Source organism: Hippocampus zosterae, chromosome 4 (genome assembly GCF_025434085.1).
Source record: "Hippocampus zosterae strain Florida chromosome 4, ASM2543408v3, whole genome shotgun sequence".
NCBI classification, from domain to species: domain Eukaryota; kingdom Metazoa; phylum Chordata; class Actinopteri; order Syngnathiformes; family Syngnathidae; genus Hippocampus; species Hippocampus zosterae.
The window spans coordinates 2,841,029-2,856,708 of NC_067454.1; the positions used below are offsets into that span (position 1 = coordinate 2,841,029).

Below are 15,680 nucleotides of genomic sequence, written 5' to 3' on the forward strand. Positions count from 1 at the left end.
AAAAAAAAAATACTCCCAAATACTCGTTAATACTTGAATGTATGTGATGAATGAGATTATTTTATTGTATTTTTTTTCGAGGCTGTTTTTTTTTTTTTTATGTCGATGAAAGGAGGTCATTTCTTTGCAAATTATACTGGAAGCACGTAGGCAGCCTGAAATGTGCTGCTGGTTTCAGTTTCTTCATCAGATATTGACGGTAACTGGATCGGGCTTGCATGCAATCACATCAGGCGAGCAGCCCCCCCCCCCCGTCTCCCCCCCGAGGGTGAAAAGTAGGACGAGGCTACAACATCAAGTCCAATTAGCGCTGTAAGAGCACCCACACGTCCTTTTTTTTTTTTTTAACCTTTGACCCTTCAGTTCAGTTCACACTAAGGTATCATCACTTTAAATCCATGCGCTTTCCAAATACAGAAACCCATCCATGCATTGGCATGAGCAGAAAACGCACAGCGGTTAGGTCATTGCTCTACTTTTATTGTTGATGTGGATCAGCCTTTTATGGGTGCGCGGGGGGGGATAAGACTTTGAAAGCTGATGAGAGGCGACAAATTAGCTTGCGTGGCTCAGCAGGCGCTTGTTTATGTGCGTGAGCGCTCGGATAGCTTTCGGCCGCCGAGTTTGTTTTGACGGAGACGCGCGGCCCTTCGGTCCCGTCGGATCAACAAAGCCTTTGCGTTTTAATCCGACGTTCCACCGTGGCGCTCTGTTCGCCAGCCAGATTCGTGCCCCGCGGCCTGGCCACGAGGCACACAATGTTCGGGGGATTTTGCATTCACAAATTGGCTGCCAGCTTTATGTCATACAACTGGCAAGTTGCTCAAACTCTCCCGCCCGTGTTCATGTTACCAACGCATTAAACCTGCCTGTGCTTAAAATATAGATTCTGGCGCCAAGCAGGAAAATACACAGCTGCTTAGGGAGGGGTTGGGGGGGGGGGGGTTACCGACTGTTTTGCATTCGTGAACTTTTACGGGATATTGAATTCAACCAGGCGGCCCGGTAGCCCAGTGGTTAGCACGTCGGCTTCACAGTGCAGAGGTGCCGGGTTCGATTCCAGCTCCGGCCTCCCTGTGTGGAGTTTGCATGTTCTCCCCGGGCCTGCGTGGGTTTTCTCCGGGTGCTCCGGTTTCCTCCCACATTCCAAAAATATGCATGGAAGGCTGATTGAACACTCTAAATTGTCCCTAGGTGTGAGTGTGAGTGCGAATGGTTGTTCGTTTCTGTGTGCCCTGCGATTGGCTGGCAACCGATTCAGGGTGTCCCCCGCCTACTGCCCGGAGACGGCTGGGATGGGCTCCAGCACCCCCCGCGACCCTAGTGAGGATCAAGCGGTACGGAAGATGAATGAATGAATGAATGAATGAATGAATGAATGAATGAATGAATGAATGAATGAATGAAGAATCAGTAAACTGCTGACAGCCATGATTATTTGCGTGGTGTAGTCAATGAACAAAAGAGGCTCAGAAAGACGCATGATAAAATCGTCCATTAAGTCAACTTAAACGGTATCGTCCGTCCTCTTGTCCCTCCTCCAGGCTCGATAAAGTTTAATGCTCAGACTGGGAAGGTCATAGAGTTCCTCCAGGTGGAAGCGCTCCCCGAAGCGATCCACAAAGCTGTTCTCTGGGTCCAGGCGGAAACGCATGGCCCACAGGATCTGGGTGTTGGCTTGACACAGGTGGCCGAAGGTGTCCAACAGCTGGTCCAAATAAGGGTGCGCGTAGACCACGTCGGCAGCCAGGATGTAGTCGAAATAGTGCGTGCGCTGGGGGAACCTCTGCTCCACCTCTGGGCCCCAGACCAGCTCTGTCACCTGCCCACGATATGCAAATGAGGTCGGATGAAATGTATTCAGGGTCCATCATGCAAATGCTAGATGATCACCAAAGGTTGTTGTGTTGAACAAAAATGAACACATTTGTGAAAAGTAGAATTGAAAACATGGCACAGTGGTCGATTGGGGAGTACGTTTACCTCACAGTGCAGAGGTGCTGGGTTTGATTCCGGCCGTGGACTTTCTATGTAAGGAGAAGAAATTGGATGGATCGAATTGAAAGCAATTATTTTCATTCATTCATCTTCCGAGCCGCTTGATCCTCACTAGGCTCGCGGGGGTGCTGGAGCCTATCCCAGCCGTCTCCGGGCAGTAGGCGGGGGACACCCTGAATCGGTTGCCAGCCAATCGCAGGGCACACAGAAACGAACAACCATTCGCACTCACACTCACATCTAGGGACAATTTAGAGTGTTCAATCAGCCTGCCACGCATGTTTTTGGAATGTGGGAGGAAACCGGAGCACCCGGAGAAAACCCACGCAGGCCCGGGGAGAACATGCAAACTCCACACAGGGAGGCCGGAGCTGGAATCGAACCCGGTACCTCTGCACTGTGAAGCCGACGTGCTAACCACTGGTCTACCGGGCCGCCTGCAATTATTTTCAATGACTGACAAAAAGTTGGTTTTTTTTATGGATAATTAACTGAAATCGCTGTTTACGAATCTAGTTCAACAAAAATGACTTTTGTTTTGGTCTTCGCCAATTGAATTTTAAGGTTTTGGGGTCTGATTTCAGAGCAAATTATTTTGGCTCCGTCGATTTTACAACGGCAACGTGGGCTGAAATTTTGATATTCGTGTGCGTCTTTCCTCTGGTGGCAATTGTGATTTTTCTGTTTGGTTCGTCAATCGATGCTCAACTTTCCTAATGACAATTCTTGAAAGTTATTATTGCATAATATATATCGTAATATATATATAAACCGCAAATTACAGAAACCCCCTAAAACTAACAGTGAAACGAATAAAAAGTCAACTAAAACGAACCAAAACATGTACACTCACTGACTGCTGTCAGGCTGATGAATAAAAAATAACAATCATAATAATAATAATAATTCAATGATGTGAAGGAAAATTGTAAATAGTACTGCGATTTATCCATTTTGTGTTCATATTGCATTTAATTGAAAGATGTTTGTTGTTTTTTTTCTCTTTCTTCTTTCTACATACATTCTTGCTGCTGGAGGCTGTAAATTTCCCCAGTGTGGGACGAATAAAGGATATCTTATCTTATCTTATCTTTTCTTACACAAAATATGTAATGAAAACCCCCAAATCGGACACACTGTAACTTGTCCGTAGCACATACCAGCGGGACATATTTGCACCGTCCTTTTGTGTTGCATGTGACGTTGTACCGGAGGTTTCCGAGCACATCAGGGAGGTCTGTGGAAGTGACCTTAGCACCTTAGCGTGGAAAACAAAAGCAAAGGGACACCGTCAACTAAAGAAATGCGGACATGACAGAGTCGGTAGAAGTTTGAACAAAGTTGCTTTACCTAAAAGACTCGAGACGATAGAGACCAGACCAGTTCCTGCACCGAGTTCTATCACGTTCTTGTCCATCAGGTTGTACTTATCTCGGTTGGTCTCCAGGAAGTGACACAACACCAGAGCCTAGATGGCGATTGTGTTCAATCAGCAGCGCGTCATCATCATCATCATCATCATCGGTTGTGCGACATGTTTTTTTGTTTGTACCGAGGGCCAAAGTACAGCTCCGTAGAGGTCCGTGGATTCTTTAATTCGGATCTCCGAACCAGAGAAGATGTAACCCTCCCACGTCTCCGGGCCGATGACAGAAGGGTGGAACTGTCGTGCTAAAATGGCTTTGGCGAGTTCTTTATCCACAGCAGGGTCTGTTGAAGGAAGTGCATGTTTCTTTACATTTAGAGCCTGACCAAAAAAAAATTTGTGATATTGTGTGATGAGCTCAGCGTAGTGTCCAAAGTGGATCATCAAAATAGCTTCATCCGTTTCTTTCAAAGTTTCATTAAAAAGAAAAAAAAAACACGGCCACACCAATTGTATGGATGATAGTGTAGTTGTCATCAATCAAAAACTGTGTATTTTTCGTACATTTCGACATTCCATCCAAGAGATTCAATGTCCCCGGCACGCCTCAATCCCAAACATGTGGACCCAAAATGGCAAGATCATACTTCCCTTAGGTCGGGAAAATGATGCCTCGCAAATCTGGTATCATGTTGTCGGCAAACCTCTGCCTTTAGCGTAAACCCCCGCAGCCGGCCCGTGCTCTACTGGAAAGGTACCGTGCCACCCGGGCCATCAACCAGCCAACAGCAGGCTCTGAAGGAGAATCCACCCGCCATGTTGACCATCTCGGATGCTGCGCATTCCGGATATCCAAAGCGGAGAATCAAGTTGCCACTTCAATTCGGGATGCTTCGTTTGTGAAAATAATCAATGATGATAACTCGACTCAAAAGAGACAACCGAGTCGCTATTGTTATGGACGTTATGGAGAAATCTGTCAAGCTGAAACGTCATCACGGGCAGCCGTTAGCATGCTAATGCGCGTCAACACAGGCCATTGCTGCGCTAGCATACCTGAAGCGACTGACAGTAGAAGCCTACAGATCAATTTGGGGGCTAGTGACTTTCATCACAAGAATTCCGAATGATGTCACGATAAAGAAGGAGAGTAATGAAGAAACTTATGGACACACATATTCTTTGACTTGATTAGATTTTATTTCGAAGAGAAGGCTGTGTCTTTCAAGATCCAAAATGGCGCGCACTTGCGAATCTTGTCGCTTGCCTTCTTACAAGGGCGGGCAACTTAAAGATTGCATAGCTAATGTTCCTTTATTAATGTTGAGTAGTTGCGTTTTCTGTAAAAGAAAGTGAGTCTGTTGAATTGACAGAATACATGCACATCATGGTGCATGGTAACTGTTTGGGGACTATCTCCCCCCCCCCCCCCGGGCTAGTTAAAATGGTATAACCCAAGAGGCAAGGTGCGGCTTGCCATCGTTACCGTGAGTTGCGTTTCATGCTATTAAAGCATCAGTTAAATGCCATAATGACTTGTGTCATTAATAACACAAACAGTAACCTTTACCTCAGTGTGAGCCGTCAAAAACTCTTAAAGCAAATCGCAATTTCTGCGCAAAAGACACAAATAAAGTCCATCTTGATTAACCTCTGCATGTCATTAAAAGAAAAAAAATGTTTCGATTAAATGTAGTGGCACATGGAACCACCACATCAGAATAGATCAGACAGAAAATAAAAAAAAAAAATGCATTTTTCTTTTGTCATCAATTGAACGTGTACATGCTGATGTAATCGTGAGCTTATCTCATTTAGTTTATTTCTACCAACGGTATGACTGTTACACATCCGTGTGAATGCTATATTTGACACACGGCTTGGGTTACGGAACGCCAGTTTGGTCCAAAGATCAGGGGACCCCATGCAGCGACAACCCCCCCTGGACTTTTTGTGTCTGTAAATCAAGGTGCTATTTTTTTGACAGGCAAACAATAGTTTGAAGGCCATTGGTTTGTGCTTACCGAACCACGTCGTTACATAAACGTAAAAAACGTGTCCAGATTGTGTGATGTATGCAACTATTGCGCTAAGCTAGAAGTCGCGGTCATGAGACCTTCATGATTCACGCCGGTTCACTCAGGGAAAATCTGCTGAAAAGAGAAAAATGGCGTTTCCAAAAATTTCCTCACCTTCCTCTCCAGTCTTGGAGCTCTCCTCACACTGCTGAGACTCCATGACCAAATGAGCGCACAAGATGTCACCCTGGAGAATAGTGCGGAAATCGAGAGCCGGTTTTGGTTGCTGGTCACGCTTAAATCCTTTGGGATTAGGTCGATCTGGCGCCAAATCTCTAGCCGGGCTTACTCGATCTCGTCTCGTTTTAGGTTACACACACTGCCCCAGAGCACCAAATCCAGCATTTCCCAACTTCTTATCCAAACATCCCATCTGGCCTCTGCGGTGCATTTCCAGTTCTCGGACACGGTCAGGGCGCTGATTGGCAGAAACAGCTGGCGGGTCCGACAACTGAGCTGCAGTGCACAGGACGCCGTTCTGGTTTCAAATAAGGACAATATGAAACTCTGCCTACAGACTTATAAATAAATCTTTTTGTCTTTGAAAAAGCCGCACCGTGCACCGTGGGTGTTTTTTTTTTAGTTCACAGAAGCCGAGGGCATGGAAACCAAAGTAGTCTCAATTCAAATGCAAGCTGAATGTATTTACCAAACTATCCATCCATCCATCCATCTTCTACCGCTTATCCGGGGGCCGGGTCGCGGGGGCAACAGCTTTAGCAGGGAAGCCCAGACTTCCCTCTCCCTAGCTACTTCTTCCAGCTCTCCCCGGGGGATCCCGAGGCGTTCCCAGGCCAGCTGGGTGACATAGTCTCTCCAGCGTGTCCTGGGTCTTCCTCGGGGTCTCCTCCCGGTGGGACCTGCCCGGAACACCTCACCAGGGAGGCGTTCAGGAGGCATCCGAATCAGATGCCCAAGCCACCTCATCTGGCTCCTTCCGATGTGGAGGAGAAGCGGCTCGACTCGGAGCCCCTCCCGGATGACCGAGCTTCTCACCTTATCTCTAAGGGAGAGCCCGGACACCCTGCGGAGAAAACTCATTTCGGCCGCTTGTATCCGGGATCTCGTTCTTTCGGTCACGACCCATAGCTCGTGACCATAGATGAGGGTTGGAATGTAGATCGACCGGTAAATTGAGAGCTTCGCCCTCTACCAATACCAAACTATTCAATATGTAAATTTGTAGCGTACTCGTCAGTTTGGGCGCACCGTCCCTCAACCTTCCCAAGTGACTTGATCGTTTGAATGTTGCGCAGATTTCAATCCAGAAATCTTGCCGTAGAAAAAGAGACTTCAGAATAGTTAGAAGAAATGCATTTTATTCCGCTGAATATGAAACAATGAATTATAACGTTCTAAAAAGTGTTTTAGGATACATTGCTAGTCGTGAAAGAAATCATTTTCAGGTTTTCTTTCCTCGACCTCTCCTGCTTTTAGGACGGCGACCTCTCATGCTGCCCTTGAACACAGACTGAGCAGTAACCATAGCAACTTGACCATATTTACCTTCGCTGTCCTCACCAGAGCTGCTGCTGCTGCTGCAGCGGCTGCGGCTGCTCGGTCTTGTGTGCTGTGGGACATTCTTGGAGGCCTTTGTCAAGTGTGCCTCCTGGCTAGCGCGGCTCACATTATCGAAAGACGGAATCGGAGTTTCTCCGATTCCCTCCGAACCCAAAAACCCGCCACCGGCCACAGGCCCGTCCCGTTCTCTCACTTTTCTATTTTCATCTTCCTTCCGGCCCTGTTCTATCGTCTTCCCTTTCTTGGATTTGGTCTGTGACGCGATTTCCTCGTCCGGCTCCACGTCCTCTTTCCTTTTCATGCAGGTGATGGCGCGGCGGAGACGTTGACTTCGGATGGCCTGCTTCTCCTGTTGCTCCATTCGGAAGAATGCGTCAATCCGCGTCTGAGTCTACACAACAAAACGGCATCCATTTTATGGACCCCCTGACATCCAATCACTTATAAAACGAAAGAAAGTCCCTTCATAGATCCAAATAACATTTACGAGACCCGTGAATGAATACGACACATTTCTGCGGCATCCAGAGAATTGAAGGACTATAAATTCAACAATCCTTGGTGGGATGCAAATATTTAGTCAAGTATTAGGTGGGTCCTTTTCAGTAAGTTGGGGTCTTTTGAAAGCTTTGAGATGCGAGATTGTCGACAGTGGGAACGGGGGCTGCCGGAAACACAGTCGAGTCTACGAATTGGTCAATCGTATGCCAGACAAAGAACACAAAAAAAAAGATTTGTGTGAAAGTTACCTGTTGTGTGTTAAGTTGCTTGATCACAGGCTGAAGGGTCTCTGTTGTTTTTCTACTGGGCCAACCGAAGCGACTTTGACAGAATGTAAAGGGGCCGGTTAAGGAAAACGGGCACCCGCGTGACCCTCTTTGACACGAATGGGATCAAGTGGAAGGATATTCTTTGATCATCTCCAGCTGAGGGCGTCCCCAGCTGAACGAGGCGTCCGACTCGTCCACGGCAGGCTGCAGGTAAGCCTGAGCCACGGCCGGGTTTGGGAATCCGGCCTGAAGTTTGAGCTCCCTCAGCTTTTTTTTCACTTTTGTGTGCCGAGGATCAGCGGTCAAACGCTTTTTCTCTTGAGCCTCTGACCACCACGCCCTGCAAAGACAAAATAATTCAATTGGAGTGGTCTGGACAGTTTTTAGTCGACCTGAATCTTTCAAGCTTTGTAAACTAATGTCCAGAGACTGTGATGGTCAGGTAGGGCGGTAGCTTTGTCCAATACTGGATGTAAAATTTCTTTCACTCAATCTCCTCCCAGGGAGGTGAAACACACCTGAACTGTGTTAGTGGCTCCAGCCCATGTCCGGGGAATTCATTCAGGATTTCCATGCCAGTCACATATCCGACCCCGGGCACGCCTTCGGTGTAATCACTTCCGAGCAGGTAAGCCAGGTTGATCAGTTTGGTCCTGTCCAAACCTGTGTTGGAGGACAGAAAGAGGGAGAGAGATGAAGAGAGAGAGAGAGAGAGAGAGAGAGAGAGAGAACTAGCTTGATAGCTAGCTAGTTAGCTCGCTAGGTATCTAGCTACCTAGCTAGCTCGCTAGGTATCTAGCCAGGTAGATAGCTACGTAGCTAGCTAGGTAGCTCGCTAGGTAGCTAGCTACCTAGGTAGCTCGCTAGGTATCTAGCTACGTAGCTCGCTAGGTAGCTACCTACCTAGCTAGCTCGCTAGGTATCTAGCCAGGTAGATAGCTACCTAGGTAGCTAGCTAGGTAGCTCGCTAGGTATATAGCCAGGTAGCTAGCTAGGTAGCTCGCTAGGTATCTAGCCAGGTAGATAGCTACGTAGCTAGCTAGGTAGCTCGCTAGGTAGCTAGACAGCTGTCACGCCAAGAACATCAACACCTGTTGCTGATCAATGAGACGTAAACAGATGCGATTAGCGGTTGGATGCGGCCTCGTTGCCCCTGCCAACGCAATCTTGATTTGCTTCAACCTACGCACGCCTCATAGTCGTCAGAGTAACAGTGACAAAAAGTGAATTTGAGATGGGGCGTATCGAGTACATCTGGAAATAAATACTTCTTGCATTAGATTCCATCCGAAAGTTGTATGAAAACATTTGTGATGGGTGTTTTCAATAAGAACTGAGGGAATAGCTCACTTTTCATCAACTCTTGTGTGTTTAGGATGAATTATATTTATTGATTTGAATTCAATACAACTTTATGTCGTGGTAGCTCAAGTGGAACAACTATACAATACGTGGACAACAGTGCTTCCAACCTTTTCTGAGATGGGTCCATGTTCAAATAAAAGAAAACAGGTTTGGGGGATCTGCCGATGTTCAAAATGGGTGAATAGAGCGACACATAAACAAGATGGCAAGTCCACTGACCCAATTGGTTCTGCAGGTCACTGTACTGGTAGTGCTCCACATATTTATTTTGGCTGAAGAAGTTTTTGTAAACATGTCGCCCTCCAAAGAGCCAAACGTCCGAGTCGTCGGTAATCGTCCCGTTGGTCTGGTCGGCACGGTCGAGTGCGGCGCATTGCGCCTCGGCTTCCATCGGCGCCACCAGAAACGGAATGCCGAACAGTCGGAGGAGCTCCTGGAGCCACGAGAACAATGCGTTGCATTTCTGAGGTTTATTTTGACTGTGCGTTTTTTTTTTTTAATCTGCCTCGGTGTGAACTCGCCTGGCTCTCCAAGTACATCTGCCCCGTGACGGTATTGGCCATCCGCTCCTGCTGCTGTTTCTGCTCTTTCAGGTTGCACTGCTCCACCAGCAGGGAACTCTCTAAGGACTGCAGCTCATCCTGCATCACAACAGCGACACTATAAATGGGTCGTCAAGAGTGTCGAAACGCAGTTCTACGCAACAACAAAACAAAAAACACTGCGAAAATCTTCATAAAACATTTGAATGGGATCCATCCATCCATCCATTTTCCGAACCGCTTGATCCTCACCAGGGTCGCGGGGGGTGCTGGAGCCTATCCCAGCTGTCTTCAGGCAGTAGGCGGGGGACACCCTGAATCGGTTGCCAGCCAATCGCAGGGCACACAGAGACGAACAATCATCCACGCTCACACTCACACCTAGGGACAATTCAGTGTGTTCAATCAGCCTGCCACGCATGTTTTTTGGAATGTGGGAGGAAACCGGAGCACCCGGAGAAAACCCACGCAGGCCCGGGGAGAACATGCAAACTCCACACAGGGAGGCCGGAGCTGGAATCGAACCCGGTACCTCTGCACTGTGAAGCCGACGTGCTAACCACTGGACTACCGGATCCAAATACAAATTATGCCCCCCCCCACCCCCAAAAAACACAAATCCGATACCTACTGAAGCAAGGATAGGCTCATTTTCACAAAGTTTCCAGTTGATCAGCTATTCTGGCCTCGACTTTAAACGGGTCTTTTAAAAATGAGCATGGCGGACAGCGGCAGACGCTCACCACATCCAAATCTTCCCATTCATGGACTGAGCGGGACGCTTTCTCTTCTCCCTCGTCCGACTCTTGCTCCTCGTCAGTCGCCGTCGTTTGGTCTCGCTCTTCGTTTGACTTCAACGACTCTTCTGGGATGCCGGCGCCACCGGACTGGCTTTCCGCTTGCATGGTCTCATCCTCATGGACCACTTCTGAATCCTCCTGGGATTCCTCTTCTGATACTTCAACGAAGCTCTCTGGGGGGGCAAATTACCGTAGTATTGATTTTAATGAACAGTTTTTGACGATGATGGATTGATTTGATTTGACCGTTACCATCCGATTGACTCTCATCGATGCTTTCGGGCCGAGCCTCGAGGCTCATCTGCCGAGCGGCGGCTTCCCGATGGATCTGCTCAGCCAGCTCAAAGTGACTTGGGGGCTTTCCGTGTGGCCGCTCGGGCCGGGCGCCTTGTTCCTTCTCCAACATCCATCCCTGCTCCGAGTCGCCTCTCTCGTCGGGCTTTCTCGGACTGCCACTTGCCGTCTTTGCGTCAAGCGGTTGAGCGTTGAACATTTCCTCGTCCTTGTTCACCTCGCTCGTCTCCTCCCCGGCGGCTTGCCTGCCAGATCCTCCCTTGAGATCACGAAGAGTTTCTCCCACGTGAAATATTTCATTCGTCTGCCCGACGACTTTGTCCATCGAATCACAACTTTTTCCTACAGCGTCGCCCTCAAAACGATTTTTGTCTCCGACGGCATCGGGTTCCGTCTCCTCCTCTGAACTACCGATGACTATTTGCAACTTAGTGGCAGAGTTGATGCTCGGAGGCCTGCGCTTCACTGCATCCTCTTCCTCCTTCTCCTCCTCGTCGTCGTCAGCCAGGGCTCGCTGGATGGCGATCAGAGTACGTGGAGAGACGCCGCCATCGCCCTCTTCCCGCTTCAAAGTCTCCGCATCTGAGCCGTCACTCATGGCGGCCTGGATAGCCTTCATTGTACGAGGCGAAGGCGGCGAATCGAGTTTCGCTCCGGTTGCTTGACAGTCTTCTGAACGGGAAACTTGCTTTTTATCTTCTTCCTCGGACGCCGGACGCCACAGGGGCTCCGGTTTGTCCACGGCTCTCTTGATAAAGCCTGCCAGCGCGTTCCCGGTCCAGGGCGCGCGGGCCGGTTGGCTCGCTGAAGGGTTTTTACTTTTGGTTGAGCCTGTAGAGCAACAAACAAGCCACACTTGTTATATTTGGATACGACTGATAAGATGTGCACATTTTCTAATGAAATCGAATTATTGAATTCGATTGGATTCAAATGTCGTCAGCTTTCACTTGGGTAAATCAATTGCTGGGTTTGACTGACTGGCAGGACAACATTACAATCCACTTTCTAAATTTAAAGGACAAACGGAGAAATGTATCGATCACAAGTTAACATTTGTTCGGCTTTGTTCAGTTAGCCTTTTTTGTATTAGTTGTCATGACAACAAAAATACTGACATTGGCTAAAGAATAGGGATGTTCGATACCACTTTTATTCCGATCGATAACAGTACGAGTACTCACTCTGGGTACGCACCGATCCCAATATCTCGAGTACTTTTGATCAATACAATTTTCTTTTCAAACAAAAACAAGAAATTGTCAACAAAAACTTTTCTTTCTGACATAGATGATGATTCCCCGACGTGTACCTGATACTTGCCCATCCCATACTGTATTAAAGTACATTGTCAAAAAAGATTGCCTTTAGTTATACAGTACAATAATACACTAATGCTATTCCGTTTGTTACCCGTGACTCTCATGAGGACAAGCGGGCGGCTCATCAGCTAGTTCCTGCGGAAGGCTGGTAAGGTGGGCTTTCGGCCCACAAAAGTGTTGTTGCTTGGTTCAACTTTTTGTTCAACTTCATTGCTTATCGCGAAAGTAAAGAGATGTTTAGCTCTACTAAATAACTAACAATTTCATTGCAATGCTTGTGGGTAGACAACATTTTTTCGCTATGATGCCCGCGCGATCGTAGTGAGCCACTGCCTGAGCGGCGCAGTGGCGGCGCGGTGATGTAGGTACGTTTTGAAAAGGGACAGACGGAAGGACAGGCCGCGTGCGGGACGACGCGCAATATATATATACAAGTCTAGTGTAAAAAAAAAACAAAAAAAACCCCTCCAATATGTAAAGCAGGGCGGCCCGGTAGTCCAGTGGTTAGCACGTGGGCTTCACAGTGCAGAGGTACCGGGTTCGATTCCAGCTCCGGCCTCCCTGTGTGGAGTTTGCATGTTCTCCCTGGGCCTGCGTGGGTTTTCTCCGGGTGCTCCGGTTTCCTCCCACATTCCAAAAATATGCGTGGCAGGCTGATTGAACACTCTAAATTGTCCCTAGGTGTGAGTGTGAGTGCGAATGGTTGTTTGTTTCTGTGTGCCCTGTGATTGGCTGGCAACCAATTCAGGGTGTCCCCCGCCTACTGCCCAAAGACGGCTGGGATAGGCTCCAGCACCCCCCGCGACCCTAGTGAGGATCAAGCGGCTCGGAAGATGAATGAATGAATGAATATGTAAAGCACAAACTTTTGCAAGTCCTTGCCGCTCCTGAATGATCGACGAACTCGCCTTTAATGAGGATGTAGTGAGAGTTGTCTTCTGAAACAAGTCGACGTGACTCAACGTCATGACTCCGCTGGTCCCCTTCGGAGAGCTGCGGCGCGCTGCCGGCACTGCGCTGGTTCATCTCTTTTTCCACTCCCTCCAAACGTTGATTCAGCTTGTTCCTGTGCAGCAAGCCGGACAACTGGTACTGGGAAAAGTCTGTGGAGAGCTTGGAGTGAAGTTAGAAGTTAGGAGCTGCGCGCGTGTCTTTGTAGCTGTGTGGACATGACGGGTATGAATGACTTGAGGTACCTCGGGGGGTTTGTGGTACAGGGTCCGGCGCCTTTTCGAAAACTCTTTCATGTCTTTTAGGATCTCGTGCTTCATTTCGAGTGGTAGGCAGGCAAACTCCTCTGAGTTGATGTCAACAGAGTTGGGATCCGCATAAACATCCTCCCCCTGGGGGGGGGGGGGGGGGGGGGGAATATGGTGGATACTACTCAACTCGATAGCAACAACATAAACACAGGTGCACAGGAAATGTACTTTTTTTTTTTTTACCTGATAAATATCATCAGCCCCATCCTCAGACTCTTTCTCGTCCTCCCCAGAACTGTGACAAGAAACACTGGGTTTCAAGAACAGCTTATTTTATTCATTCATTCATCTTCCGTACCGCTTGAACCTCACTAGGGTCGCGGGGGGTGCTGGAGCCCATCCCAGCTGTCTCCGGGCAGTAGGCGGGGGACACCCTGAATCGGTTGCCAGCCAATCGCAGGGCACACAGAAACGAACAACCATTCGCACTCACACTCACACCTAGGGACAATTTAGAGTGTTCAATCAGCCTGCCACGCTTGTTTTTTGGAATGTGGGAGGAAACCGGAGCACCCGGAGAAAACCCACGCAGGCCCGGGGAGAACATGCAAACTCCACACAGGGAGGCCGGAGCTGGAATCGAACCCGGTACCTCTGCACTGTGAAGCCGACGTGCTAACAGCTGGACTACCGGGCCGCCCGCTTATTTTATACATTCTATATATATATATATATATATATATATATATATATATATAAAATATTTTTTTTAACAACAAACCCCAAAAATCTACAGAAAACATTGATGAGCATTCAGTGTTTTCCACGAAAGACGGGGGGGGGGGGGGATGTGGAGAAAAAAATGACAAACAGAACTACATTTTAAGAGATGGAAAACAAAATCTGCAAATCCGCGGGTGCTGAATGGGGAGTATGTTGGGGTTAAAAGCACTCGCTCAAATGACAGATATTCAAAGTTGATAGTACAATGTATTACCTGCGGATTATATTAGCTCTGAGAAATTTCTGAAACTAAATAACAGGACAGCCTTTTGGGTGTCTGACCTGCTCTTCTGCTCCTCCTCTGCCTGTGGCAGGGCTGGCAGAATATACATCTCATCCACCTCATTTCTCTTCACATTGGATAGGCTGGGTAGAGGATCCTTACTGAAGAGAAAAAAAAAATATGTTTTCAGCACTTGTATATTTAAACTCATTCGCTGCCATTGACTAGTATACTTGTAGAATGCGTTTTTTTCCCAATGGAAATTAGTGGGGGGTAGGGGGGTGTCGGATGCTGCTCCGCTGTACTTTTGAAAGTTGGAAACATCTTTACTGATGATGCACAACCACCAGTAGATTACATTAATGCCCCAGTCTAGATTTGAGATCAGCACATATTGTGACTCCACCAGGAGAAACGGCTGCATTTAGATGCAATCTACTTTTTTTTTTTACTGTGGATTATAATGGCAGTGAATGAGGTCGTTCGGCTGTTCGGTCTTGATATACTTTGTGAAAGAGACCCGTCTGTGATGGTTACCTGTCACCTCCAAGCACAGCTTTGATTGCTTGCCTCTTCAGGAATGTCTTGAGGAGTTTCTCATTAGTTCTTTTGGACTCTTGGCTCAACTCTTCCTTCCTCTGCCTCCTCAAGGCCTAAGGAAAAAAATCCACAATAGAAAAAAAAATGTAAAGTGTGCAACAGCGTCCATTAGTCAATAATCCAATGTGTTGGACCGACCAGAGTTTGTTTCTTCAGCAGTGGAGCATCGCCATCAAAGACAAACACTGGCCTGATGCGGAAAAACAGCAACTTGCAGATGCGGTGGAAGAGCGTGAGAAGGTGCGCGTTCTGGACGCTGTTGCCATCACGGTCTCGGACACCTTTCACGGCCTGATTGAGCCAAATACTGATATCTAGTGTTGCCAAGTTAAGGTTCATGATTGAGAGAGCAGAGTTAATAAGGACAAAACCAACTGGGAGAGAGAAGGGTGAAATGATGAGACGGTGACAGTCGATTAGAACCCTCAAGTTTGGATACCAACAGCAAGAATTTTACCCTCCAGAGTCTCTGGATTAATGGGTTTCCCTGTGCTCTCCAGTAGCCTCCAAAGTCCATGCACTCCCATGGCCCAATTTATAACATCATCATAAGGTTATAGCCAACCAAAACAATAAATGTTGTCTCTTCGTGGGAACAACAATTCCGTCCGCCCGGGAACCAGCTACAAGAACAAACCTTCCGTCCAAGGTTTTAATGCCATTATTTTGCCCTGGTTCTGTACTTGTCAGGCTATAAAAACAAATGTTTTCTCAACATAAACTTAGAGACTTTATGGTTAAATAGTTGTACGTAATGACTTCAAAAACGTAAGCGATTTCAAAGCCGAAACGGGCTGTGATTTGTTGTTTTTTGGG

The 15,680-nt window shown here is 47.6% G+C and overlaps 3 protein-coding genes across 4 annotated transcripts in view; all 3 read right to left on the minus strand.

The window, feature by feature from the left end:
• rasa3 (RAS p21 protein activator 3) overlaps positions 1–15,680 on the minus strand; it is a 221,221-nt gene that overhangs the window by 66,999 nt on the left and 138,542 nt on the right. The window lies entirely within an intron of this gene.
• On the minus strand, positions 1,447–5,884 carry mettl21e (methyltransferase like 21e). Of its 2 annotated transcripts, none has more exons than XM_052062574.1 (5): positions 5,557–5,875; positions 3,551–3,708; positions 3,349–3,466; positions 3,159–3,256; positions 1,447–1,822 (listed from the first exon to the last, which is right to left on the minus strand). In XM_052062574.1, exons 1-5 carry the CDS (start codon positions 5,600–5,602, stop codon positions 1,508–1,510), a joined length of 735 nt encoding a protein of 244 aa, XP_051918534.1. In that variant the 5' UTR covers positions 5,603–5,875; the 3' UTR covers positions 1,447–1,507. The 2 variants fall into 2 exon arrangements, with proteins under 2 accessions (XP_051918534.1, XP_051918535.1); XM_052062575.1 differs by having other exon boundaries at positions 1,467–1,822; positions 3,155–3,256; positions 5,557–5,884.
• ercc5 (excision repair cross-complementation group 5) lies at positions 6,751–15,504 on the minus strand. The gene is made up of 15 exons (XM_052062452.1): positions 15,304–15,504; positions 15,003–15,178; positions 14,802–14,917; positions 14,324–14,425; positions 13,502–13,553; positions 13,253–13,399; positions 12,965–13,169; positions 10,693–11,565; positions 10,384–10,613; positions 9,620–9,739; positions 9,318–9,531; positions 8,252–8,396; positions 7,871–8,073; positions 7,713–7,795; positions 6,751–7,354 (listed from the first exon to the last, which is right to left on the minus strand). Exons 1-15 carry the CDS (start codon positions 15,389–15,391, stop codon positions 6,845–6,847), a joined length of 3,264 nt encoding a protein of 1,087 aa, XP_051918412.1. The 5' UTR covers positions 15,392–15,504; the 3' UTR covers positions 6,751–6,844.